The sequence below is a fragment of the Fusarium phalaenopsidis genome (assembly GCF_050370095.1).
Source record: "Fusarium phalaenopsidis strain FUZ10S chromosome Unknown contig_32296, whole genome shotgun sequence".
Taxonomy (NCBI): domain Eukaryota; kingdom Fungi; phylum Ascomycota; class Sordariomycetes; order Hypocreales; family Nectriaceae; genus Fusarium; species Fusarium phalaenopsidis.
Genome location: NW_028145408.1, coordinates 456,377 through 483,259, shown reverse-complemented (window position 1 = coordinate 483,259; position 26,883 = coordinate 456,377). Strand labels below are relative to the sequence as shown.

At 51.1% G+C, this 26,883-nt stretch overlaps 7 protein-coding genes across 7 annotated transcripts; 5 read left to right on the top strand and 2 right to left on the bottom strand.

The window, feature by feature from the left end:
• Positions 1–820: 820 nt before the first annotated feature.
• Positions 821–1,607, top strand: LRP88_05735 (copper acquisition factor BIM1-like domain-containing protein; the record flags this gene model as incomplete). Its single annotated transcript, XM_083242283.1, has 2 exons — positions 821–1,016; positions 1,183–1,607. The coding sequence occupies 2 exons, from the start codon at positions 821–823 to the stop codon at positions 1,605–1,607; spliced, it is 621 nt and encodes a 206-aa protein (XP_083101219.1).
• A 743-nt stretch (positions 1,608–2,350) lies between these two features.
• LRP88_05734 (amidase signature domain-containing protein) lies at positions 2,351–4,309 on the top strand (the record flags this gene model as incomplete). Its single annotated transcript, XM_083242282.1, has 2 exons — positions 2,351–3,740; positions 3,792–4,309. 2 exons carry the CDS (start codon positions 2,351–2,353, stop codon positions 4,307–4,309), a joined length of 1,908 nt encoding a protein of 635 aa, XP_083101218.1.
• Positions 4,310–5,035: 726 nt separating this feature from the next.
• Positions 5,036–7,112, bottom strand: LRP88_05733 (uncharacterized protein; the record flags this gene model as incomplete). Its single annotated transcript, XM_083242281.1, has 12 exons — positions 5,036–5,143; positions 5,201–5,292; positions 5,357–5,472; positions 5,530–5,677; positions 5,733–5,795; positions 5,845–6,035; positions 6,089–6,280; positions 6,330–6,471; positions 6,520–6,743; positions 6,799–6,882; positions 6,930–6,936; positions 6,992–7,112. The coding sequence occupies 12 exons, from the start codon at positions 7,110–7,112 to the stop codon at positions 5,036–5,038; spliced, it is 1,488 nt and encodes a 495-aa protein (XP_083101217.1).
• An 877-nt stretch (positions 7,113–7,989) lies between these two features.
• On the top strand, positions 7,990–9,706 carry LRP88_05732 (NAD(P)/FAD-dependent oxidoreductase; the record flags this gene model as incomplete). The annotated part of the gene is made up of 4 exons (XM_083242280.1): positions 7,990–8,308; positions 8,386–9,360; positions 9,413–9,530; positions 9,703–9,706. 4 exons carry the CDS (start codon positions 7,990–7,992, stop codon positions 9,704–9,706), a joined length of 1,416 nt encoding a protein of 471 aa, XP_083101216.1.
• Positions 9,707–12,753: 3,047 nt separating this feature from the next.
• On the bottom strand, positions 12,754–14,585 carry LRP88_05731 (uncharacterized protein; the record flags this gene model as incomplete). Its single annotated transcript, XM_083242279.1, has 5 exons — positions 12,754–13,112; positions 13,165–13,776; positions 13,839–14,079; positions 14,154–14,285; positions 14,361–14,585. The coding sequence occupies 5 exons, from the start codon at positions 14,583–14,585 to the stop codon at positions 12,754–12,756; spliced, it is 1,569 nt and encodes a 522-aa protein (XP_083101215.1).
• A 1,028-nt stretch (positions 14,586–15,613) lies between these two features.
• On the top strand, positions 15,614–19,943 carry LRP88_05730 (uncharacterized protein; the record flags this gene model as incomplete). The annotated part of the gene is made up of 9 exons (XM_083242278.1): positions 15,614–15,662; positions 15,718–15,828; positions 15,914–16,024; positions 16,081–16,217; positions 16,317–16,734; positions 16,797–16,846; positions 16,901–17,032; positions 17,100–17,957; positions 18,012–19,943. The coding sequence occupies 9 exons, from the start codon at positions 15,614–15,616 to the stop codon at positions 19,941–19,943; spliced, it is 3,798 nt and encodes a 1,265-aa protein (XP_083101214.1).
• A 6,189-nt stretch (positions 19,944–26,132) lies between these two features.
• On the top strand, positions 26,133–26,613 carry LRP88_05729 (uncharacterized protein; the record flags this gene model as incomplete). The annotated part of the gene is made up of 2 exons (XM_083242277.1): positions 26,133–26,163; positions 26,213–26,613. The coding sequence occupies 2 exons, from the start codon at positions 26,133–26,135 to the stop codon at positions 26,611–26,613; spliced, it is 432 nt and encodes a 143-aa protein (XP_083101213.1).
• Positions 26,614–26,883: the final 270 nt, after the last annotated feature.

Genomic DNA, 26,883 nt, shown 5'->3' with positions numbered 1-26,883 from the left:
AACCTAGCCGATGACAGCCTACCGACTGCCACAATCCAGACTCTCCAATAAGGATATCCCCAATGATAAACTGCATGCTGACCTTTTCAGCTTCTCCAAAGCCAAGACTAGACGATGCACAAATCCCCAACAACCCAGCGAATAAAACGTGGAGTGGAAACAATCCACGCTGCGGTAAACTCGCTTGGCGTGCTGGGGTGTCGTCTCGCTATTAAGAATATCCCAAATGGGAATACACGAGACTCGCAAGCGAAAAGAAACCTCGTTATTTTTCTCATGGGACCACTGCTGCGATCTGCGTGGTCGAGAAAACGCCAAAGCGTCCTCGTTGGCTGATGATGATCCGATTTCCACTCTGATGATCAGATAAGATCAGTGCTCCTCTCCAGGAAACGTCAACCCCCACCCTCGAGCTGAACGCGGGCCTCTTTTCAATCTCTCACTTCTTACTCGACGTCGCACTTCCGGCTGCTCGGGGGCGTTCAGCTGCAGTCTAGACAACGCGACAAACAGGTTCGCTGGTTCCACTTACTTCTCGGTTGCACGGCACGAACCCCATTGTATTGTGTAGTTCTTTTTATTCCTGGTCACATCATTCCAGTGCACATACCCTTGTGCTCGTGGGAGATGGAATGTGTGTGTGTGTACCCCATTACGATCTTCCCCTCTGGGAACGCCAGCAAGAGTATATCAGCAGAGACATTCGCCTTAGCTTCTGTTATATTTTTACGGAGCTGTTATTCACTTGAGGCTTAGTCTACTCTGGTTCATCTTCAAACCAGTAGTCTTTTGTTTTAAATCAACTTCTCCAAGCATCATCATGGCTCCCACGCTAACCTCCATCCTGACCCTTGGGTTCTTGGCAGCCGCACCCGCATTTGCGCAGACCTTTAGTGACGGAATGGGCCCCGCTGCCTTTATGTGGCCGAATGACAGAGAGTGGAAGGCTGATGGGGACCGAAAGGCCCCTTGCGGTTCTACTGCCGCTGTCGGAAAGAGGACCAAGTTCCCTCTTGGTAAGTCGTCTTGTGTTAGTGTTGCACAGGACTAACATGTTGTAGAGGAGGGTCACCTTGCTTTTGTTGCTCAGCACACCTTTTATGACACCAAGATTAGCATCTCCTTTGAGGATGGTACGTTCCCTTATGCCTTGTATCTTGAACAACATCTAACCTTATCTAGACCCCAAGTCCGACGACGACTTCACGGCCCTTGTCCAAGACACTTCCATCGCCTTCCTCGAGCCCGGCCACACATGCTTTAACATCCCCGACCCCAAGGGCAAGAAGGTCGGCGACAAGGCCACAATACAGTTCCAGTACCATGCCACCTGGAACACGGCCAAGAACGAGACCTTTTACGCCTGCGCCGACATCATCTACGCTGAGGCCGACGAGGTCAGCTCCCGCGTGCCCTGCTTCAACGTCACTGTCCCCGGCCGTCGAGACACCATCCCCGCTGCAGAGACTGAGAGCGCCTGCACCACGGCCTCTGCTGCGCCAGCTGCTACCTCTGCTGATGATGAGAACCTCGGTGGAAAGAATGGTCTGCCTGGTACTGCCGCGGCTGCCCTCGTTGTTGCTGCCGCCGCTCTGTTTGCTCTCTAAGTTTCGATTCTCGATATATAATAGGGGATGGGGTATTTGGCTTACCCGGAGGGGTGTTGGAGACCCTTTTGTATATAGTACATATAGATTTCAAATTTGCATTATAGACTCACATCGGATCACAGTCTCACGCCATGGTTATCTACTCAGCTTGGGCCGGCGCTTTTACCGTAGCGGCCGACAGTGGACGTTGGAACAGGGGGGTGTGGTGCTTGTCGGCCTTGCGCCGTAGCGGCCGATAACCCCAGTCTTGACTCATGCTAAGTGATAACCCCCTTGGTCAGGAACCAGCTTGTCGTTCTAAGATTGACTATTTCCAGAACGGAATTGAAACACGCGCCTATCAAGGGCCTAGGTGGTTATCTGAGAGGACCTTGGAGGTTCGGATGATCTAGCCATCCCCGTCGACTCTCGGTTTCGCCCACACTCTGGATGAGAGAATGCACGGCCAGGGTTCCCCGCCAGCCCAAAGGCGCATACCTACATTGTGTGGTCTAAGCTATGGGCTCAGTAGAGGCCGACTTACCGAAGCAGGTCAGAGTCTCCGGGGTTAGGCCTAAATATCTTTAGACTCGAGATCGGTAAGCTCTTTGACGGCTGGGCTAACTCAGCACAGGTTACGACTCTAGTGATGGCCACATCATAACAAGCGAGGAGGAACGCCAGAGACTACCATAAAGGCGCTCAGATTCCCACTTCCGCACAATGGACGGATCAGAAGTTTGCAAAAATCCTTTGTCACAATGGCAGCTCGACTTTCAGCACTGTTGGTAGCTTTGGCCGCTAGTGTTTGCGGCACTCTTGTATCAACTGGAACTTCAGTCCAAGTCGACAGTGTGCCTTACTTCATCTCTCCGTTCTCGCAAGACCAAGTCTGCGATCCCGTTAATCTGAAGCAGCACCTGAAACTTGGCGACTTTATCCCTGTGACGGTTGTTGCCCAGGGATTCTCGGAGAGTAGTTTGCACGACCTGTTTGCAACCTGGAGCTCCCGAGATGATGTGTGGCAACCTGGGTTTCTCGAAACTATTCTTCTCGAAGACTTTAATACGTCAGGCAGCTCGCAAGAGACTTATGTCAACATCTCATCTACCGTCTTGCCTCTGCAGAACACCGACATTCCATCAGGGCCATACTTCCTCCAAACGGTAACGGGAACTTTGCATCAGGCATTTCGCCTATATGAAGACTTTGCCGGTGCCTTCACGCAGTCCCTCCTTCAGCGCCCAGACGGGCGATTCCAGACACTTTCAGCCCAGATACCAGCTTCAGCTTCAATTACTATTGGCGTCCCTTCTCGGCTATACTTCACTCCCAACAAAGAGAAGCCTTTAGCAGGTGTCCGAGTCGGAGTCAAGGACATCTATGCTCTCGCCGGCGTCAAAAGGTCCAATGGCAACCGAGCATGGTACGGCCTGTATCCACCAGCCAACCGGACAGCTACAGCAATCCAGAACCTGATCGATGCTGGCGCCATCATCGTGGGCTTGCAAAAGTTGTCGCAGTTTGCGAATGGCGAGGCAGCAACAGCAGATTGGGTCGACTATCATGCACCATTCAACCCCCGAGGTGATGGTTACCAGGACACGTCCTCGTCATCTGCCGGCGCAGGTGCGTCAGTTGCTTCTTATGAGTGGCTTGATCTTGCTATCGGGAGTGATACTGGTGGCTCTATTCGTGGCCCTGCTGGGGTCCAGGGCCTTTTTGGTAACCGTCCAACACGTGGACTCGTGAGCCTCGACAATGTCATGCCGCTGAGCCCGGTGTTGGATACTGCTGGATTCCTGGCGCGCGACCCGGAGATTTGGGATGCTGCTAATGCGGCACTGTACGGAGACAACTACACCTCCTATGCGGACAGGACGTTCAGGTATCCCAGGACCTTGTATGCGTTGGACCTTTCTACCAAGAACGATCCTGCAGCACTGATACAGCGGAAATTCCTTTCCTATTTGGCACAATTCTTGAATACCTCGATCACGACCTTGGACTTGGAAAAGGAATGGGCCATATCCGGTCCCCTGCCGATGAAGGCTCAGAAACTGACCGAGTTCTTCAACCACACATACGCCGCTCTCATCGCCAAGGATCAGGCCAAGCTCGTTCGTGATCCGTTCTATAAGGACTACGCTGGTAGGTACTCACCAGGCCGCATGCTTGCCCTTTGCTAACGCCTTAAATCAGCTGCTCATGACGGGCGTCGTCCGTTTATTAACCCTGTCCCTCTCGCCCGGTGGACCTGGGCAGACTCGCAGCCAGACTCTATTTACAATGAGGCGGTACACAACAAGACGGTCTTTATGGACTGGTTCGACAAAAGAATTCTCCCCGCGGATCATGATTCTCTGACCTGCTCCTCTGGATTCCTCCTTCACATAGACAACAGTGGGGGCTTCAGCAGCCGCAATCAATACCTCAGCCCGCCTGGATTACCATTCGGATTCTCGAATGCGGGCATCTCCATCTTTTCCGAGGCCCCCGACAGCGTCTTTCCCCTCGGTCAGATTCCAGTTTTTAGCTCCATTACAAACCATACCGAGTTTCTTCCGGTGACGATTGACGTGATTGCCGCGCGAGGGTGTGACGGGTTGATTGCAAGGCTGGCAAAGGACCTTGTTGCCGCGGGAGTTCTCAATGCCCCCAGCACTGGTTCGGGACTTGACGGCGGAACCATCCTGCTGAAGAGAGACTATCGGTACTGATATTGGTCGTGTTGTGGCTCTCGCTAGATTATTACTCGGCGACTCTTTGCAACTGCCTAAGAACGTACCAAGGTAGCTTTGGTACTGAGAACAATAGAGGAGGATGAGCACTGTGCAGAGAGTTCCCTTAAGCTTACACCTCATTTATCTGGCCATCACGAGTTACACTTCCACCATTGTGCCTCTCTAGAACACTGTAGATTTCCACAAGTTGAGCTATTCGAACTTCTCGCTGCTACTGAGTGTACAAGCTAGCTAAGGGCATGAGACACCATCCAGGTTATACAGCAAAGAGTCACTGAAAGGGCGGTTGCGATATTAGGTGCGAGTTTTGGGCGTTGTAGTGTCCTGTGAAGGTTGGCAAGGAGCTGCTCGATATCCCTCCCAAACACCACGAATTAGCATTCCAATGGAGCTTTGGATGTCATGTGCCATCCCCAAGTTGGCTCAGAGAAAAATGAAAGACATTATAGGGGCGTTCAAGGCAGATAGCACTATTGAGAAAGGGCATACGTAGGTGAATGTAGAGACCTAGACCAAATTTTGGCTCGCTAGCTACGGTGTGAACTAATCACCTAAAGTACATCTATCTAGCTACTCAGTGTTATCCTTTGGGCAAGGATCCTGCCCGGAGGGAGTCGCATAGATCGTTGGGATGGACGTATTGGAACCTGTGAACCCCGTTTCGTTCTAGCCTCACGCTGGTCTAGTGGCACATCAAACCATTCAGACACACTCGACATCCGCCTTGGATGGCTCCTTTAGTTCTTCCTCGTCCTTAATGGCACGACTTCCTCCTTCCTCGGTGCCTTCAATGGCGTTGTTTCTCTTGGGCTGGGAGGAAACATTAGTCAGGTGCTCCAAACAACGCTTCTGGGGTACCAGACTTACTCGGATGACTTTCAGCTCAATGACGCGCAAGGTGACGGCCACCATGATAACAAAGCTGCAAAGGCCAATAGACGACTGCCAGCCATGCTTGTCTAAAAAGTATTGATGTGAGCAAGGATTCGAAAGATTCGCTGACCACCAGGCAAAGTTGCTTACAGTAAGGGGCTTGCTTAGCAGGCCAGACGAGAACTTGACTCCATGCTGAAACTGCGTAGTAGCCTGCGATGGCAACACCAACGGTAAGAGATCGCTCTTCGGGTTCTTGAGGGGCGCTGTGACACAGTCTGGTTAGAGTTTCTACACTTCCGCGACAGGTCAAGGATAATTACAGGTCAGAAAGCCACGTCCATATGAGCGGCGCGGTACCAAGAGAGAGGGTGGACAGAAAGTAGCCGGCGTATGCGGACGAAACCGGTGTTCCGGTGGGGTTTGTTGTCCAAATGGTCATGATAATTCCCACAATGACGGCAATACCGGCTAAGACGGTTTTATTAGCATAGCTAATGATAGCAGAAACTTTTCAGCTAGGTACCTTGAGTGACGATCAGAGCCCATCTCGTTTTCAGGATATCAGACAAGAAGGCCCAGACCCATACTGCAAGCTGGTTAGCTAAACGCAACGATAGATTTACGGCAAGACTGACCGAATACAACCGTGATGACACTACCACCGATCGGGATGAGGTTGACCTCCTCAGTGGACCATCTGCGCGTTCCGTCACTGTTCGTCAGAGCCTTCAAGAACAAGTTGAAGTAGTTGTATCCCAATGTTCCAACAACCATGGCAATGTACATGACGGTGATGACATAGACCAGCCAGTTGGTAAACGTGCGTCTATCAAAAGTCAGCGACCTGATCCATAAAACCCAGGCGGGGAATATAGGTACTTGGCAGCAGCCCAAGTGATTGGCTTTATGTCGATGCGGCCCTCCCTATCAAGTCTATGCATAGCAAGCTCTGCATGAGTTCGCTTGAACCAGATTTCGCGGGGGTTCAGGTTGTTGGGGTAGTCGGGGATCATGAAGTAGCCCGCAGCGCCTTGAAGCACTGTGATGATTGCGTTGACAACAAACAACCACCTATGTCTTTAGTGAGTTTCGTCCTCTCAAATCGAGTGTGGTAGCATACCGCCAACCAGACAGGCCGTGCCGTCCTTCCAACGACTTGACGATAGCTGCCTGCATCGCGCCAGAGATGATTTGTCCAATCGCTTGACAAGAATGATAGAAGCCAATTCTCTTTGCCATTTCAAGAGGGGTATACCACGACACTGCATTTGTTAGCCGAGGGATGCCATACTCGATGAGAGCACACGTACTGAATAGCGTGATCATTCCGGGATACGCCGAGCTCTCACAGAGTCCCAAGAAGACACGGAGAATGTAGACCTGCTTCGCATTCTTGGTAATGGCGAACAATCCGGTAATGACACCCCAGAAAACTTCGAGGGAGGGCAGCCAAAGGCTGGGTCGGACGTAGGTGATGATGATTTGAGAGGGGATGAGCATGAGGCAGTAAGCGATGTTGAAGTAGGTTGTGAAGCTGGGAAGAATATGTTAGCGACATATAAGCTGTGAGAGAGCTGTGTCGCGCATACTAGTTCAGCTCATTGCCCCAGAGATGCAAGTCTTCTTTCATGCCTGAGACGTAGGCGTTCTGGATATTCGCCTGATCCAAGGACCTGAACTCATTAGCCAGTCTCCATCAGAATCCACAGGGTATGCATACTTGATGACTACAAACGTCAGTGATGTGAACCAAATTAACAGAGTACATCGAATTCCACTCACTCTGGGCAAAGCATCCAAAAGTCAAGAGGAACATATCGAGCCTCCTCACAAGGCTCCTCTCCTGCTTCGACCCGGCCGGTGCCAATGCCGACAGGACTTTGAAACGACTAAAGCAGAGCATGTTTTTGGATTTACCATGGGACCAAGCAAATCTTAGGCTCTGTATCAGATGGTGTACGACTCGAGAGGTGATTTCAATGACTCGATCTGGCGGAAGGGGTTGAGGGCGTACTGTCAAGGTGATTGTTGGAGGGAAGTCGAGTCGAGACGTCCCTTTTATCATAGATCTGGATTGGGAAGATGAGATATGAGGTGTTATCTGGGGAATCCGGGGTAAGATGCCTGTCAATCCAGATACCTCGGGATTGGGGGCCAAGGCCGACCTGTGGGTGTAGACTAGGGTTGGTATCGACCGAGCGCACGAGTCAAGCTTGTTCAGATATCATGCTCGGTTATCCAGACCCAACCAAGCTAATCGGTCACTGTACTGCGGTTCAGCAATCCCAATTACCTATCATGCAGTATTGAATCCTTGTTATGTATTATCAGCCCCTCAAAATTGTGCAGTGAACAACCTGTGTTAGCGCCGGCCTTCAGGCCGTAGCGGCCGATGTGGCTCCTCTTTATCCTTGCCCTTCCTTGCCATTCGCTCGTGCTCTCTGCAGTCCCGCTTTGTTGCAGGGGACTAGACGTCGGTGGCATCGCCGTAGCGTCCGCCGATGTGGCGGCGCCCATTACTCATGCATGCTCTTTAACCTTTACATGCCCTCTACTGTCCCATTTTGTTGCAAGGGACCAGTCGGCGTCACGCCGTAGTGGCCGATGTGGACAAACGACCAAGCTCTCCTCGTCTCCCGAGGCACATTGCCTTCAGATACAGACACTCGTTCTAAATGCTTATAAAAGATGAGCTTGGACATTCTGCTCATACCACTCAAATGCATATCTCTGCTAGCTTATCTGATTTCCCCGCCCTTTACTCTTTACCTTTAGTAAACATGGCCTCCGAATCCGATGTGGGCGTTCTCGCCGCTCGTGTCAATACCCCTGAATCTCGCAAGCGTGGGCCACCCATCAGGGACCCTGGTCTGAGTTTCTGGCAGCAGACTACTCGAGCCTACCGCCACCTCGAGTCGAATCGATACCAGCCCGTCCCCTCGGCCTCGCCCTACGTCGTCATTGGCACTGGCATTGCTGGGGGATTGCTCGCCTATGAGCTGATACAGGCCGGCGTCCCCGGGAAGGACATTGTCCTTCTCGAGGCTCGTGAGGCTGCCAGCGGTGCCAGTTCTCGCAATGCTGGTCACGTCAGGCCTGGTAAGTACATGGCATCTCGTTCTGGCCTTTTCAAGGCCTGGCAGCATGGATTCGCTGACGCTTGACGTATCTATTAGACGCATTCCGGGGCTTCGAAACGTATGCACGACACCATGGCAAGGAGCAGGCCGTCAAGATTCTTGCCAACGAGCGAACCGTCCTTGAAAAAGTGAATCAGTTTGTTCGCGAGCACAACGTCCCCTGCGACTTTAACTACACCACGACCTTTGAGTGTTGCATGTCACCCGAGTTTGCCGAACACGACAGGAGGAACTACGAGGCGTTCAGGGCTGCCGGTGGTGATGTTTCGCACGTTCGACGCTACACCGGCGAAGAGGCGACAAACAAGACTCGCATCGCCGGCGTTCTGGCAGCGTATGAGTGGCCAGCGGGCTCAAGTCACCCGGCGAAGCTGGCTCAATGGCTGCTGGAGGCTGTCATTGACAAGGGCGCACAACTTTACACCTTTTGTCCAGCCGCCGCCGTCACCAAGTCCTCAGGAAGCCAAAGAGATGGGCAGCCTCAGCTGTGGGATATCCAAACTCCTCGAGGAGTCATCACGACCCCCAAAGTCGTCTACTGCACCAATGCTTTTACGGGCCATCTTCTGCCACAGCTTGCCTCCTATATCGTCCCGTATCGCGGGCAGGCCCACGCCATCATCCCAGTCCTATCTCTCACCGGCAACAAGGTGCTAACTAGCACTTACTCTCTCCGATACTCCCTGAACCATTACTACTCGATTATCCAACGCCAAAGCGACGGCACCGTTATCCTGGGATGTTCGCTTCCTAATCCCGCGCTCCCCAAGAGCGTCATAGAGGGCATCCGAACGATTGACGACACATACTTCAACGACGCCATCAAGCAAGACGCCTTTACGCACTTGAAGGCTCTCTTGCCGGATGCGGGTCTCGAGAAGGCCAAGTACGGCGAGGGACTTGTTCATGCTTGGAATGGCATTGTAGGTCTTACCAGTGACGAAGTCCCTTTTTTGGGGCCCGTCCCAGGCAAGTCGGGTCAGTTTGTCTGCGCTGGATTCAACGGCCATGGTCAGTTTCTCTTCCCAATGACACGAGTGAGCAATAATAACATTATTTGAAGGCATGGCACGAATCTTTACTTGTGCACCCGGTGTAGCCCAGATGATGTTGGGCAAACCTTGGGCCGACACTGGTCTGCCTGAATGCTTTGCTTTTGACCAGGAGAGAATCGACAAGCTGTCAACCTTGATCAAGCTGACCTCGAAGATCTAGGGCGTGAGTACACGCAGTACAGTGATCAAGTGTTCTTTTCCCACTTCTTTTCTAGAATAGATGGTTCATCGGACAATGCAGAGGGGGTGGTGACAGAGGTGGTGATAGCTTGGGTATTTGGCCAGCGCATGACGGAAGCTGAGAATGCTTCAACGTGTAAGCGGGGTTTAGAGTGGTCGTAGCAGATAGTCGTTAGTCTTTACACGAAGATGAAATGACAGACCCCAAACAATGCTGTAGCACAAGCAGTGAATGAACTTCTCGTTCGGCATCGACAGGTAGAGTTGTGTTCAGGTCGTCGAGGACGCTCTTGGCCGTCGTCGCCGCACAGTCCCGAGTCATGAATCGAGGACTGAAAATTAAGTGGTCTGGTCATCGTCATGATGATGCTATTCAATGCCGGTATACGTTAAGACTGTGGTTGTTTATTACGGTGGCTGATGACTTCTTTTGGAAGCGTCACCAAGTTCACGGGGGTGATATTTGATTCTGTCATGCCTGGCTTCACTAGGCGAGTCAGCTACGGGACAGACTCGATTGAGAACCTTATCTGTGGCTGGCTGGGGTTATCTTGGAGCGGTGTTATCGCAGAATGCGGGGAACCCTTGTCACTAACGTTAGTGAGCTGCTGCTATCGCGGTATAAAGAGGAGGACAAGAACCTTCACTCGTTAGAAACCACCCAGCTCCACGAATCTGTAGTTACGTCACCCATCACAGCCCAGGCTTTACACCCTCACATCTTAGAATGGAAGCCAAGACAGACAGACAACGCAATGCCAAGCGACGGCGAACTGGTTGCTGGCCCTGCAAAGGTGAGTTGCGGCGTTGACTCGTCAGCATTCCCGGAGACTGATTGGAGTCGTAGAACGCAAAGTGAGATGCAACGGTAATATGGTCTCTACTCCCACCATGTATGTACTCAGACTGATCGCCACAAACAGAGGCTCGACCAATATGCAACGCTTGCAAGCGTCTGAATCTGTCCTGTCAGTATGGCATCAGGTTGCTCTGGCGCGAAGAAGCCCCCTCGAGAGGTATAGCTTTCGGCCGATCAGGTAAGCTGGACACGATTGATCTGCACATACGGGAAGCTCATGCACATCTTTGCTTAGGCTTGTGGTCCAAGGAGGGGGGTATATTGAATCAGAACCACCACGAAGGCAACTTCAAGCATGACTGGCCTTTGAGACCGCAGTATGAGCCAGTTGATGGTCTGGCTCTCCCGACCCACGAATGGATGTTCTTGAACACCACCTGCCAGGACTTCAAACACAAGCTAGATGCAGGTGGCGTTCGGGATGATTCGACGTTGGACGAGGCTTCGTATTACGCACCATCCTGCCCGCCGCTGGCCTTTACGGTACTCGAGACTCCCTGTATCCAGGAAGGACATTGCTCAGAACCTGAAGATCCCCTGGCCGCAACCCCTCAAATACTGTCTAAAAATAATCGGGATTTAGATGATATCCGAGATGTCAGCATGTTCAAAAAGAAGGATTCCGACCCGTCGTTGCTAATGCCGACGAACCAGGCCCAGATATCATCATGGAGTCGTTGGTGTTGTCCGACATCCAGCTGGCCCATCGCCCGAAACCCGTCTCCTCTCTCTTTAGGAGACAACGAGATCTACTTGCTCGACTACTTTACCCACGGAGTCAGCCCCCGATGCACAACCTGGCCCGCAGACAATCCCTTTGCAAGAACCATGTTACCTATTTGCATGTCCGGTCTAGACAAGCCGCTCTTCAACATGGTCATGGCGGTCGCGTCGCATCAGCTCTCACTACTCAATGACACTCGCTTCAAGAAAGATATCTGGATTTATAGGGGAAAGGCACTTCGCGCATTTCAGGCCGAGATGAGTCGGCTTCAGAGCAGACAAGAGTCCTCAGTGGACTGGGAGCAAGTCATCTCCACGCTCGTGATGCTTACCTTTTTTGATGTAAGTCCAGCTTCGAACCCCTTGCATGGCTTGTCATAAGCATCATCTTCTGACGCCATTCCGTTCTTCAAGATCTCCCATGATAGTGCCTCCGCATGGTGTGTACACCTTCGCTGCGCCCGCAACCTTTCGAGTCTGTTACCCATCCAAACACGCTTGTCAACCGGTCAGAAGGAACTGTACAGGTTCTTCTTTGCCTACTTTTCTCAGCACGAGGCTTTGTCGCGCACGACCTCGGCCCTATCTGACCCCCATGATGGCCAGCCAATGCAATGGTTCCCACCTGAGCTTGACATTGATATGACCATCATCGATTCGCTGCTGGGGTGCTCGCACGAGCTGATATACTTGATCTCGAGTATTTTGGATCTTGCCACGAGAAAGCAATCTCAAAGGCATGGTTCTCGCGACCAAGTTTCTGAGGCTGTAGATGGAGTTGAACAGGAACACCCGGCAACCCTCAAGGAACACCGCGACAGCATCGAAAGGCAGCTCCACGCTCTGATACAACATCTTCCGCCTGATAATACGGATCTACCAGGCTATGCTACTCACGGCTCGAGCGCCATGGAGGAGCTTGCCTACATTGCCGAGACTCGCCGTCTATCTGCTCTGATCTATCTCTATTTCAGGGTCGATGGGTTATCTCCCGGCCACTCCCCAATCAGTCACATAACGGAACAGATCCTTGCCCTCATCCCCAAAATATCTCTTCGATCTCATGCCCTACTCTGGACACTATTCATTGTAGGCACGATGGGTATCGGTCAAGGTGACGGCGATTCGGCCAAGAAGTTCATCCTCGAGAGATTGGTCAGCTTACAACGTACTCGTGAGCTAGAAAATGTGAGAATAGCGAGAGAGGTTATGGAGGCAGTCTGGAAGATGAGGGACTTGAGAGGGCTGGAATATGTCGGCAGCTGGAGAGACATTGTTGATGCTGGAGGTGAAGGTTTGAGCTTATGCTGAGCGAGGCTAGAGGAAGGGGGTAAGAGCTTCAAGAGCTCCAGAAGATTCAGATCAGGTAATAATAAACAGGCTCGTTATCAAGCTGCTAACTGGTTACAGTATCCACGAGCTAGCCTCTGCCTGCCATTCTTCTTGGTCAGTCCCATACCCATGGTTATTCTCATCCACACCACTTGCACTCCCTTTGCACCTTGGTAGCTGCGAATACATCTGCACAATGACTCCTACTACCCGCCCATGGTGTATGAGCTGTTCTCTACGACTGCCCCGCAACATCTAGTGTACATATCTGAAGTCCTCCTGCTTCTTATCGGTCAGATCCTGGTAAACATCAAACAGCGCGTTGAGATTGTCCTCGTCGACCTTGAGCGCAGAGCCGTACTTGCGGTCCTTGATGCGGTTTTCCAAAGAAGCCACAAGGAAGTAGACGAGCATGAGCAACATAGCCGTACAATAGCAGACCAGCATAGCAATAGTGCCACCTGTGTACGCGGGGGCTTGGCTGGCGCGGAAGGTCTGGGGCCCGATGAGGTTGCCTGTACCGTAGCCTAGGAGCAGTATACCGTAGGTGACTACCTTCTTTGTGCTACCAGCCGTGTTTGCTTGGGGGAGGGAGATGGCAGCAACGTACGGGGCTGTTGAGAGGTGTTGTTAGCTGTGCTCAGGATCACACCCAAAGAGACATACCCCAGTAGCAGTACATCATGTACAGTCCAAATAGCTGACCTCCAATGTTGGATCTTGGGAGGCCGTAGACGAGCCCTGTTCCGAGAAGGGGGAAAGAGATGGCGATCATGACGACAAAGGTCCGGCGGCCGACCCATTTTGCAGCGCAGTAGGAGGCTATGAAGCCCGAAATCGATGAGATGATACCATTGGGCATGGAGAGCAAGGCAGATTTCTGAGGATCGAATCCGAGGTTTTTGATGATGATAGCTCCAAAGGTGATGAGGCCTCCGTTGGGGATGTTGACCGAGATGTTGAAGAAAAACATGATCCAGATCTTGACATCCAGGACAGCCTCAAAGGCCTGATTCCACTTCCATTTATTGCCTTCAATGCCGGTACGGTTCTCGGAAAGACGCTGCACGGCGTGCCATCTCTCCTCAACGCTGAGGAACCGGGCGTTCATGGGGGAGTCGGGCAGGTAGATGAGCATGAAGATCGAGTAGAGTACATTCATCGAGCCCGTGAGGAGGTAGAGGTATTGCCACCGAGCAAGGGGCGCATCCTCTGGAATCAAGCCGACGAGCCAGGAGAGGAATCCGTTGACCACGGACGAGAAGACGGTCATGATGACTGCGAGATGGTTCACTCGTTAGGTGGCTTGCTAGGTTGTCGGGAGACAAGGAAAGACTCACTGCCGTTGCGGATGGGCTGCTCCGACTTCTTCCAGAAGACAGATATGAGGAGAGTAGCACCGGGGTTGATGATAGCCTCAAAGAATCCCATCAGGAATCGTAAAACCATAAGCCCAGCCCAGTTGTGGCAAGCTGCAATACACAAGGTCATGATGGACCAGCACAGGGAGCAGCCACCCAGGTATTTCCCGGCCGGAAGACGATGGATAAGGTATGTAGATGGCCAAATACCAACCAACATCTAAAGATATGCGAACAGATTTTCCGTTAGTTTCTCATCCAGGCGCAGACGATCGAAGGAGGGAAAAGACATACTCCGAGAGACAGGATACTGCCTAACCAGCTGTACTGCTGACCGACCAAGCCAGTGTCCTTGCTGAAGCCGTAAAGCTCACCAGTAGCCAACTGAACTTTGTCAACAGCAGCAAAGAGTCCCATGAACAGCAGCTACGCGAACGAGCTCGAGTTAGCTTGTCTGACCGCGGTTACCGATAAGATGATCGTAGGGTATTGACAACATACCAAGGGAATCATCCAACGATCAATTTTGCGGACCAGCTTCTTCTCCTCCTCTGGGGTCATTGGAGGAAACGGACCAACGGTTGCCAGAAACTGAGCTGCTGCATCATTGGCACCAGAGGCATCCGCCTTGGCTTTGTCGATGCCATCGTCGTTGGCAACGGCCTGCGCGCTCGTCACGGGCTGAATGACATTGTCGCCTCCCGTGTTGGTCTCTTTGGAAGTCATTGGCTCGACTTGAGTAGAAGATGGTCTTGTTGAAGAAGTGACAGAAGAAAGCTGGGAATGGTAATGGGAGAGGTGGCTACCGAGACTGAGGGGATACTGATGAAGAAAACTGGAACGAGGACTGGCCAAGGCTTATATACACGAAATGTCGACTATCTGGTCCTGATGTGTAGACAAGTACAGCTAGATAGCGAGCATCTCATATCGTCGGGATGTTAATCGGGTTGCGGGCTTGCGGAGGTGTGCCAAGCCTGGGGAAGTTGGGGTCACCCATGATTGACAGTAGCCAAAGGCAACTAGGTCATGATAGGATGGGCGCCCCATGGAAGGTTGATGCGACGAGTGGCGGCCCACCTACCTCGGCGTTCTGACTAGGGCAAGGGTTTAGTTGATGGATCCATGCTAAGCCCAGGGGATGTTGGGAGCTGCGCTAGCTAGAGCCGATGATAGGGCGGGCGGCTTCAGGAAGGTTGATGCGAGCAGGAGGCCCACTAACTTTGGCATGCGTCAGCTCACAGATTCATGCCAAGCCCCGAGGGGTTGGAGTTGTGCGAGTCAGAGATGATGATAGGGTGGGCGGCTTGCGGAAGGTTGATGCGACGAGAAGGCCCACTAAACGCTTGGGTTCTGGGGTAAGTGTTGGTATTTTTGAAGAGAGATTGCGGAAGCGATATGGCCTCCTTCCTGTCAAGGGTTGCCTGGATTATCTCCGGCGATGAGGAGGCTTGTCGGAGGAGATGAGCACTGGACCGGAATCTCTTATCCGCTCGACCTTATCAGTCTAATGATAGCATCTCGACTCTGGTCGCATCGACCTTCCTGACCGGTTTCGCCTTGGTGCTCACCACACTCTCCCGGCCATGCGGGTGTTGATCTCGGAATCAACATCGGAGGCATGTTTGAGAAGGTTGATTGTGCAGTCGGGTCTATATAAAGGTAGTCCAGATCCCCCGGTAGATTAGGTCTCATGATCAAAGCCATAGAGTCCCCTCAAAGCCATCGTCTCCTCATCAGGACAACAATTCACAATGAACTCGATTCCAGCTACGACGCCCAAGGGCATCAGATTTGCCATAGGTATGTTCTTGTGATTGCAAATCCATCTTGTAGATGCTAACTCTGCCCTTCCTAGATCGTGGCGGCACATTCACGGATGTGTGGGCGGCGGTGGACGGCCAACCTGACATTGTTCTCAAGCTGCTCTCGGTTGACCCAGACAACTATGCCGATGCTCCCTCTGAAGGTTCGTGTTGCGGAAAGTGGGAGAGGAGAGGCATTCATTTGTGATTCAGCTGAATGACGACTGACAACTTTGACCCCTGCGTTAGGAATCCGAAGAGTCGTGGAGCAGGTCACCAACGTCAATATTCCGCGAACTCAGCCAATCCCAAAGGAGCACATCGAGTCCATCCGCATGGGAACGACCGTGGGTACAAATGGTATGTATTAGTGTCTTTGACTACGAAGAGTATCATGATTAACATAAATGCCTTAGCCCTTCTGGAGAGAAAAGGTACCAGGCATGCATTTGTCGTCACCAAGGGCTTCCGTGATTTGATCGAGATCGGCCACCAGTCCCGCCCCAAGCTATTTGCACTCGATCATCGGAAGCCAGAGACACTTTACGACGTCGTCGTAGAGATCAACGAACGCATCACTGTCGAGGGGTTTGAGGAGGGGCCTGACAAGCTCGACATACCGGACGAAGAGATCGCTCCAACTCTGGTAGAGGGCTTGACCGGGGATGTCCTCCACATCATCAAGCCTCTGGACCACGACGAGGTCAGGTCAAAGCTGGCTGCGATCAAGAAGAGTGGCGTTAATGCGTTGGCAATCTGCTTCGCCCACTCGTATCTCTACCCTCGCCATGAAGACGAGGTGGCCAAGATTGCGGTGGAGCTCGGCTTCACTCACGTCTCGACTTCATCCAGCGTGGGTGCCAGGATGATCAAGATGATCACTCGAGGCAGCTCAGCTTCAGCGGATGCATATCTTACCCCAGAGATTCGACGTTATGTGGACACCTTTGCCAAAGGCTTCGACGGCGGCAGCCTAGACGGCGTGAGGTGCGAGTTCATGCAGAGCGATGGCGGTTTGGTCAACTACAGATACTTTAGTGGTTTGAAGGCCATCCTAAGTGGTCCCGCAGGTGAGTCTATCCAACTCGACCCCTTCGTTGCATTTGCTAACCTTGTCACTTGTTTCTTGCAGGTGGTGTTGTTGGATATGCACGAACCTCCTACGATGGAAAGACTCCCATTGTCGGCTTTGACATGGGAGGCACCTCCACCGACGTATCTCGATATGGAGGTTAGTTTGAGCATGTCTTCGAAACCACCACAGCGGGTGTTGCGATTCAGAGCCCTCAGTTGGATGTCAACACAGTGGCAGCCGGAGGAGGTAGTATTCTATTCTGGGAAAATGGGCTCTTCAAAGTTGGCCCAGAGGTAAGTACAGCCAAGCAGCCCCTGTTGAGAGATGATCTTGCCAGACTAACAAGTCTCGTTCTTACAGAGCGCAGGGGCTCACCCTGGTCCTGCATGTTACCGCAAGGGCGGCCCTCTGACCGTCACGGATGCCAACCTTGTGCTCGGCCGGTTGCTACCAGAGTACTTCCCTTCCATCTTTGGTCCCACGGAGGACTTGCCACTCGACGCCTCCATCGCCCAGGAGAAGTTTGCCGAACTCACGCAGCAGATCAACAACGAAACTGGACGCTCCATGACGCCAGAAGAGGTGGCCAACGGTTTCATCGACGTCGCCAACGAGGCCATGAGCCGGCCTATTCGAGCCATCACCGAGGCTCGTGGCCACAATACTGCAGCACACAACTTGGCCGTCTTTGGTGGAGCAGGTGGCCAGCATGCCTGCGAGCTGGCAAAGAAGCTTGACATCAAGCGTGCCATTATCCACAAGTTTTCCAGCATCCTCTCTGCCTATGGCATGGCCCTCGCAGAGGTGGTGCAAGAGATGCAGGAACCAAGCAGTGAGGATTTGTCAGACGAATCTATGCCTAGGATCCAAACGAGGGTAGAGCATCTAAAGTTGGATGTTCGGAAGAGTCTTCTGGCCCAAGGTGTTGAAGACGAGGCCATCCGATACGACGTCTATCTGCACCTCAGGTACGAGGGAACAGAAACGCAGTTGATGATCCTTCAGCCGGCAGGTAATGACTACAGGGCTGCCTTTGAGAAGGAGCATCTCAGAGAGTTGGCATTTCTGTTTCCTGCGACAAGAAAGGTTCTTGTTGACGACATTCGAGTTCGGGGAGTTGGTGCTAGCACTGAGGTTAGCAAGGACAATGAACGTCTCACTACGGAGTTGCAAACCACTTCGTTCAAGGCCGTCAGTACGATTGACGCCGTCAAAAAGGTGAGAAATCAGGTCCTTAGCGTTCACAATACAGACTGCTAACGATCATCACAGTCCAAGGTCTACTTTTCCCCAATGGGTTACCAGATGACTCCCGTCTTTCTGGTTGAGCAGCTCAAGACTGGGGACGTGGTTGAAGGCCCAGCCGTCATCATCGACAAAACGCAGACCATCATTGTTGTTCCATCTTCAAAGGCGTCTGTCTTGACCTCCCACCTGGTCATCGATCTTCTTGAGGAGAGCAAGGTTGTCAGTACAGGGCTGACTGAGCTGGTGGCTGATCCGATCCAGCTATCAGTATATAGCCATCGCTTCATGAGCATCGCCGAGCAGATGGGCCGCACATTACAGAGAACCAGCCTTTCCCTTAATATTAAGGAGAGGCTGGACTTTTCTTGTGCCATCTTCGGCCCTGACGCTGAACTCGTCGCCAACGCTCCTCACGTTCCGGTGCACCTCGGGAGCATGAGCTACGCCGTCAAGTATCAGGATATGCTTCACAAGGGCAACCTGAGACCGGGCGATGTCTTAGTCTCTAACCACCCAGAGTGTGGCGGTACGCATCTGCCCGACATCACTGTCATCACTCCGGTATTCGAGGCCGATGAGAAGACCGTCTGCTTCTACACGGCTTCGAGAGGCCATCACATGGACATCGGTGGCCTCAACGGAACGTCTATGCCTCCAGACTCGACAACCTTGTATCACGAGGGTGCCTCTATTCGTTCATTCTTCTTGGTGAGGAATGAAGAGTTTGACGAAAAGGGCATCTGCGAGCTCCTGCTTGAACCCGGCACTCACGAGGGTTGCACGGGTTCAAGACGGCTGGAAGACAACATCTCTGATCTGAAAGCGCAGATCGCCGCAAACAACAAGGGTGCGGCCCTGATCCAGGCGCTGATGGCGGACAATGGAAAAGACCAGGTCCACTTCTACATGAGGAAGATCAAGGAGAACGCCGAGGTCGCTGTGCGGAACTACCTCAAGGAGACCCGGAAGACATACGGCGACGAGCCATTAACCGCAGAGGACTACATGGACAACGGTTCCATAATGCGCGTTTCAATCACCATCGACGAGGAGGGAACCGGAACCTTTGACTTCAACGGCACTACGTGCGAGATGCTATCCAACATGAATGCACCACTAGCCATTACTTACTCGGCGCTCATATACGTCATGAGAGTGCTTATCGGTAGCGACATTCCCCTCAACCAAGGATGTTTGAAGCCGACCAGAGTTATTCTCCCCGAGAATACCTTCTTGAACCCATCATCAGGACGCGCAGTCTGCTGTGGAAATACCTTGACTTCACAACGAGTGACAGATCTGCTGCTCAAGGCGTTCCGTGCCGCCGCCGCCTCGCAAGGGTGCATGAATTGCATGGGATTCTTTGGCCGCGGTGGTGTTGGCGAAGATGGCAAACCTCTCCCGGGTTTCGCGTACAACTACGGTGAGACCATCGCTGGAGGAGCCGGTGCTGGGCCAACCTGGCACGGCGCGAGCGGTCTGCACACGCACATGACCAACACCAGGACGACGGATATCGAGGTTCTGGAGAAGCGTTATCCAATTCTGGTTCGCGAGTTCTCCATCCGCCAGGGGAGTGGTGGGAAGGGCAAGTTCAACGGCGGATGCGGTGTGGTCCGCGACTTTGAGTGTCGTGCGCCGCTGACATTCAGCATGATCTCGGAGAGGAGAGTAACTCGGCCATACGGTATGGAGGGTGGTGAGCCCGGTGCCCTGGGAGCCAACTACTGGGCTCAGAAGAAGGCCGACGGCACGTACACATGGCTGAATTACGGGCCTAGGGGTCAACTGGACATGGCGTATGGTGATCGATTCGTGGTGCACACTCCTGGTGGCGGTGGTTGGGGTCGACCAGAGGACGCTGTGAACGGGCAAGAAGGTCATAGGGGGAGCGAGTTCCAGCCTAGGGCCAACGGAAGCTTCAACGCCTTCCTCGCAGCCCAGCTCGAGGCGTAGTTGTCTTCTGGGTTATATATAGAATAAGTTTAGGTATTCGGCTCAGAGTAGTAAGCAAAGGGACTACATGTTACATGTTCTTACAGTGTAATCGCTGGAAATCTTCAACACTTGTTGTCACGGCCAAAGACCTAGTTGCGCGAAAAACTCACCGGAACTAGACAGGCCTACTTCCTGGCAAGGGACTTTTCTTGTTCTTGTCATCAATGTCATCTCCAAAATAGACCATTAGCCACAACAGCAAAAGACACCGTTTTCAAGAGGTGAAGGCATCAAACCCCAATTTGGCGAAGCATCGTAGCATAGGGTAAGTTACCCCCTCGGGAAACAATGAGTGATACCGCACCTCTCACTCATAATGAGGAAGCAGAGCCACAAGGCGTACCCTGAGTAATGTAAAACTACCAGCATTATAAGAGGCACTTATTTTCGCATTCCAATATCGTAGCTACCTGAGTTATTAATAACGTGCATGATAAGCAAGTGCCGCAGACAAGCGAGTGCCGCAAAAATCCCTTAATCTCTTCTCCTTTCATTCAATTAATTATTTCTCAACCACCAAATATATCTCAGTCAAATAATGAGGCAAGGATTCTTCTTGCTCTTTAAGCCCTTTAAAATGACCCAAAGCTAAGCATCCGACGCGCCGCAATGATCTATACGGTGCCTGAATGGATGATACGTCGCCGATAAAATGGCATGCTTTCTCGACGCGATATTATCCCTAAGTCATGGAAGTTATCTAATCTAGAGGAATAGATTATTAGCCAGTTCTTTATCGATCTAGATTCGCGAGGGTTTCCTCCCCGGCTTCGCGGTGTTGAGGAAATGGCTAATCGATTGCTTGCTGATCGCGATGCGCTACCTATTAGCAAGCGATGGGCTTCAAGCTTCGTCAAGCGGCACCTAGAGCTCACAACGCGTTTTTATCGTAAATACGACTATTAGAGAACCAAATGCGAAGATCCCTATACTATTTGGAAGTGGTTCTTGCTCGTAGAGAATATAATCGCGAAATACGGTATCTAACTCGCTGATATCTGGAACTTTGATGAGACCGGCTTTATGATGGGCCTAATTGCAAGCGGCATGGTCGTCACAGGCGCAGAAAGGCGTGGAAGGCCGAAATCAGTCTAGCCTAGAAACCGGGAAGGGGCTATAGTTATCTAGGCTATTAATGCAGAAGGGAGGGCGATCCAGCCGTTCATCGTGGTTGCGGGTCAGTATCACCTCTCTAGTTGGTACTAAGAAAGTAACCTCCCGGGCGATTGGGCTATTGCAACGACCCAAAATGGCTGGACCGATAACGAGACCGCCCTCGAGTGGATCAAGCACTTCAATCAACACACAAAGGCCCGGTCAGAAGGTGGCTATCGGCTTCTGATCCTTGATGGGCACAAAAGCCACCACTCGGCCGACTTTGAGGCATATTGCGATGAGAACAATATCATCACGCTTTGTATGCCACCTCATTCATCCCACCTGCTCCAGCCTCTTGACGTCGGGTGCTTTGGACCGCTCAAAACAGCATACGGCAAGCAGATAGAGCATCTAATCAGATGCTCTATAACTCACGTTTCGAAGACCGACTTCTTCCCGGCTTTTTATGCCGCCTTCCAATCCGCTATGACGAAAAGCAATATTAAGGGGGGTTTTAGAGGGGCCAGACTTATTCCTTTAGACCCCGAAAGTGTCATATCAAAGCTTGATGTGTAGCTACAGACTCCAACGCCTGATCAGGAGGAAGCTAGCCTGCCTGACCCTTGGGTCTCAAAAACCCCAAAGACCGTCCTTGAGGCTAGTTCTCAATCTGAATACCTTGAAAGGCGAATCAGAAGGCATCAAAGTAGCTCTCCGGCATCTATTCTTAAGGCACTTAAATCATTTTCTAAGGGAACGAAGGCAATTATGCATGAGATGGCCTTATTGAAGGCTAAGAACCAAATCCTTCGATAGTTAAATGAGGCCCTTAGCAAGCGGCGTAGGTTAAAAAGAAGCTAGCTGCAAAATAGAGGGAAGATGACTATAGATGAGGGAAGGGAAGCAATTGATCAGAAAGATGTTGATATGCAGGTAGTAGCCGAATCGTCGGGGAGTTATGATCAAGGGGGGTTAGCGCGATCAAAGGAAAGGCATTATTCAATATGCGGTAAGACTAATTATAACGCAAGAATATACTAAGACGCTCTTGAGACGTTTAGGAAATAATATAGTACTTAACGTACATGATAAGCATGCGTCGCATGCAAGTATGCGTCGCACTTTTCTTATACCTTTAAGATAGAAATCGCAATAAAAACACCATAAACTATTTTATTAATTAAAATTACTCGCTATACTCTTCCCCAGATATCTTAATCACTACCTGATATGTTCTTGCATTATGACTAGGCTTACCGCAGATACCATAATGCTGAACTCCCGGTCGCGCTGACCTCCCTTAACTACTACTCCTCGACGATTTAGCTATTACCTGCGCATTAATATCTATTTGATTAATTACTTACCTTCCTTCCTCTATTATTATTACCCCTCTTTTCTATAGTCGGGTCCTTTTTGCCCTCTAGCGCTAGCTTAGTATCTCATTTGCCTATTTAAGTTCTTTAACCCTAGCCTTAAGTAAGGCAACCTTATGCATAACTATCTTTGTTCCCTTAGAAGAAGACCATATAGCTTCTAGAATTAACTCTAGGGAGCTACTTTTATGCCTTTTTACTCGCCTCTCGAGGTAATCTAACTAAGATTGAGCCTTAAGCACGGTCTTTGGGGTCTTTGAGACCCAAGGGGTCGACGGTTTAGCCACCTCCTCAGGCGGCGTTAGAGTCCATAGCTGCACATTAAGCTTCGAGACTATACTTTCCGGGTTAAGAGGAATAAGCCTGGCTCCTCTGAAGGCTAACTTAATATTTTTTTCTATTATAGTGGCCTAAAATGCGGCGTAAAAGGCTAGAAAGAACTCGGTCTTTAAAACATGGGTTATAGAGCATCTAATTAGAAGCTCTATTTCTTGACTATAAGTATTCTTAAGCACGCTAAAGCACCCGACGTTAAGTGGCTAAAGTAGATGAGACGAATAAGGTGGCATATAAAGCCTAATAATCTTATTCTCCTTATAATATCTCTCGAATTCGATAGAGTGGTGACTTTTATGGCCATCGAGGATTAAAAGATAATAGCGACTATTTGATCGCTTAGCTATGCACCGATCAAAGTATTTAAGCCACTCGAGACCGGTCTCGTTATTAGTCTAGCTATTTTAGGTCATCGCAATAGCCCAATCGCCCGGGAGGTTACTTTCTCGGTACTAGTTAGCGAGGTGATATTAGCCCGCACCGATAATAAACGGCGGGATCGCTTAGCTATCCGCATTAATCGCCTGGATGACCGTAATCTATTCTCGGTTTCTAGGCTGCACCGATTTTGGCTTTCTACGCCTTTCTATGCCTATGACAACCATTCCGCTCTGAATCATGCCCATCATAAAGCCAGTCTCGTCAACGTTGTAGAGATCATCTAATCGGATGCCGTACTTCGCGATTATATTCGCCACAAGCATAAACCAGTTACGGATAATGGCTGGATCTTCGCACTTAGCTCTCTGGTAGTCATATTTCCGAAAAAAACGCGTCTTAAGCTCTGGGTGTCGTCTAACAAAGTTATGAGCCCAACGCGTGCCGACTAGTGGCGCGTCGCGGTCGGCAAGCAATTAATCAGCCATTTCTTTCACACCACGCAGTCGGGGGGGAAATCCTCGTGAGTCTAGGTCGAGAATGAAGTGAATAATGATCTATTCCTCAAGATCAGATAGTCGACGCGATTGGGGGATCCAATCGTGTCGCGATTGAATGCCATTCTGCCGGCGACGTAGCCTATGCTCGGAGATCCTATAGAGGTTTGCAGCGCGTCGGATGCTTAGTTTTGGGTTATTCTGAAGTGCTTGAAGAGCAAGAAGAGTTTTAGCCTCAGTATTTAGGTCTGACATATTTAATGGTTAAAGAATCAATTGATCAAATGAAAAGTTAGGTGTAGGAGGGAAAAGTGCGACGCATGCTTGCATGCGACGCATGCTTATCATGTACGTTAGTCTTAATTAATTAAATAGTTTATTATATTTTAATCTTGATTCTTATCTTAAGCGTCGAGAAAAGTGCGGCACTTACTTGTCTGCGGCACTCGCTTATCATGTACGTTATATCTTGGCTTTACATAATGCCTGTCGGATTGGATTAAGTATTCAACCGATAGTCTCCTCTAGACTTCATTGGGCATCCTCAGAACTTTAACATCCCTCGGATGCGGTTAAATTGCGGAGCAAGAGCCATTCGCTATCCACGCAATCAGCGTACCTATCTTGGTCACGCATACTCTTAATGTTAACAGTGTGAAGACGACCCTATACCGAAAATGCTCAGACCCAAGGGACGCAATATCACGGCATGCTATGACTGCCATCGTCAAAAAGTCAAATGCAGTGGAGGTAAATAATGGCAAACCACATCCTATTTCCAGCATACTCATCTCTCAGAGCAGCCGTGTCAGAGATGCGCCACCAGACAAAAACCTTGTCTCTATCCAAAGCAGGATACAATCGTCCCTGTTCCAGAGAGCTATCTGCAGCGCATAGATCGTTCTCTGAATGAGCTGACAGAGGCCATCCGGAGCCACACGCTTGATGTCGGCGGCAAATCAGCAGATGCGTCTCGCAGCCAGACCAATAATCCCAGTCGGCAATTCGAGGGCCGGCCAGCACGTCCTGTGGCTGACTCGATGATTGGAAACTCTACTTCTGAAGCGTTTGTGCTCAAACTAAGGGAGACGGGGAGTTTTGCTCGTCGATCCGAGGACGCTTTTGACGCCGGACCGTCTCTAGATCACTCAAGTCCTCAGACTCCTCTACAAGGTCATGCGAGGATGAGATTCGATACCTTTCGTATGTAAAAACCTCGCTTGATGATCCAACGCCAACTCGGCGTGTACTGATCCCTGCTTCAGTTCCCAACATAACATTTCAGCTTCCCCCATACTCTTATGCTATGCAACTAATGACCAGAGCCGAACAAGAGTTCGGTGATTATCATACCTTTCTCCGAAAAGAGTTTTGGAAGCGATTTCATGCCACATACAGAGGCGACGAATGTGAGACTAACGACAGGAACTGGTTGTGTCGCTTGTCCCTTGTTTTGGCCCTTGCCGAAGCCAACACGACGACAAGGAGACCTATCCAAGTCACTCCGGATGATGGAGCCGTCGAGGCTTTCCCTACCGCTGGTGGCACCGCATTGGAACAGGAAACGGCCCCAATCTTGTCCGCAGGGGTTGAGCTTTTTGAGCAAGGCCTCATATTGCTAAAGGTGGCATATGAAGAACCTACCGTTGACGATGTCGAGGCGCTCAACTTGGCTGTCAGTGACTTCCCATTCATCTTCCATGTCCTAGAATTGAACTAATCAACGGTCGAGGTCATAGTCGCATTGCTCCCACATCCTCAACCGCCGCATGTCAGCCTATTCATATGCAGGTCAGAGCATCCGAATCGCCCATTGCCTGGGCCTGGACCGCCCGGCGCCAGCGTCTTTATCCAACCTCGAACGTGAGCACAGAAAGCGGGTTTGGTGGACCGCCTTCTGCGTTGACCGCGCGATTAGCACGGAGCTTGGCCTGCGTCCAGCCTATGTCGGAGTGGGCGAGGACCTGGACTATCCGAGTTCAAGCGGGTTGACTACAGAAGAACAAGAAGAGTTTTACGATCCGGATCTGCTTACGGCACAGATCAAGTTATGCGAGATTAAATGTGCCGTGGTCGACACGGTCAGTCAGTTAAAGAGTAAAGATATCGCCGGACCGTACCAAGTTTTGGGGCAATGTCTGCAGAGGCTAGATCGATGTGGGAGAGAAATGCCTGAAAAGGTGTTTGCTGGATCAGACTCAATGCCGGAGCGCCGTATATGCGCGTCCATCGCGCTGCGCTTTCATCAGGTACGCTATCTCTATCTCCCTACCTATGCTGTCTTTACTACAACTAGGCTAATCCCATACCTGTCTTCTCAGTGCTACATCTTGCTTCTTCGACCTGTTCTTCTCTATCAGTTTACATTCCTTCTTCGGACAGAAGCCGTCACTACCCTCTCAGATGAGCTTTGCACAGTTAACAACATTTGTCTTCATGCGGCGCGGAGCAACGCTTTCATCATGCTCGAGAATGCGCAGTCGGGAAACCTAGGTTAGGCGTTCCATATTGACAGGCGCATCATCAGAGCTGACCTTGACAGTAAACTATGGCTATTGGGACTCGGCACACCTCTTCTCGTGTCTTTCCGTCCTCGCTATTGCCGGCCCCATGCTGAGCAAACATCCCAACGCTTTTCAGTGTACCGGTGACGACATTGCGCGCGATGCAATTACCTACAGAAAGGCTCGCAATGTCTTAGTGTACATGGCACAGGCCGGGAACTTGGCTTCAAAACGTCACCTCGGCATGCTCGAGGAGGTGGAGAGGGATGGAATCGCTCTATCAGCACAACCAAGCCCGGTGCCACGTACCTGGAATGACACGACAACAACATCGGAATCGAGGAGTATGGAGGTCGATCTGGGTTTCGAGGACTGGCCAGGACTCATGGCCATACCAGACTCTGCATCTAGCGGTGTCGACCCGTTTTCACTGCCATAGTGCACTGTATATCTACTGCATAACCTCACCGGTCAGCAGGCGTCGGATTAGCAATTTCGTTGACTTTGTGGCACGGCAGACCTCTCGTCCTCTTAAAAAGAGCCTAGAAAAGATATCATAGGACTCGATGGTCGTTAAACTCTGTATATCGTACCTGTGGATTAGCATAGTCAGCCGGAAGCGGAAAATGAGCTGCCATATAAAAACATGCCTAGAAAGGAGAAATTTGTCTAAGCTTAACGAAATTCGTTTCGGGCTGTCCAAGTACTT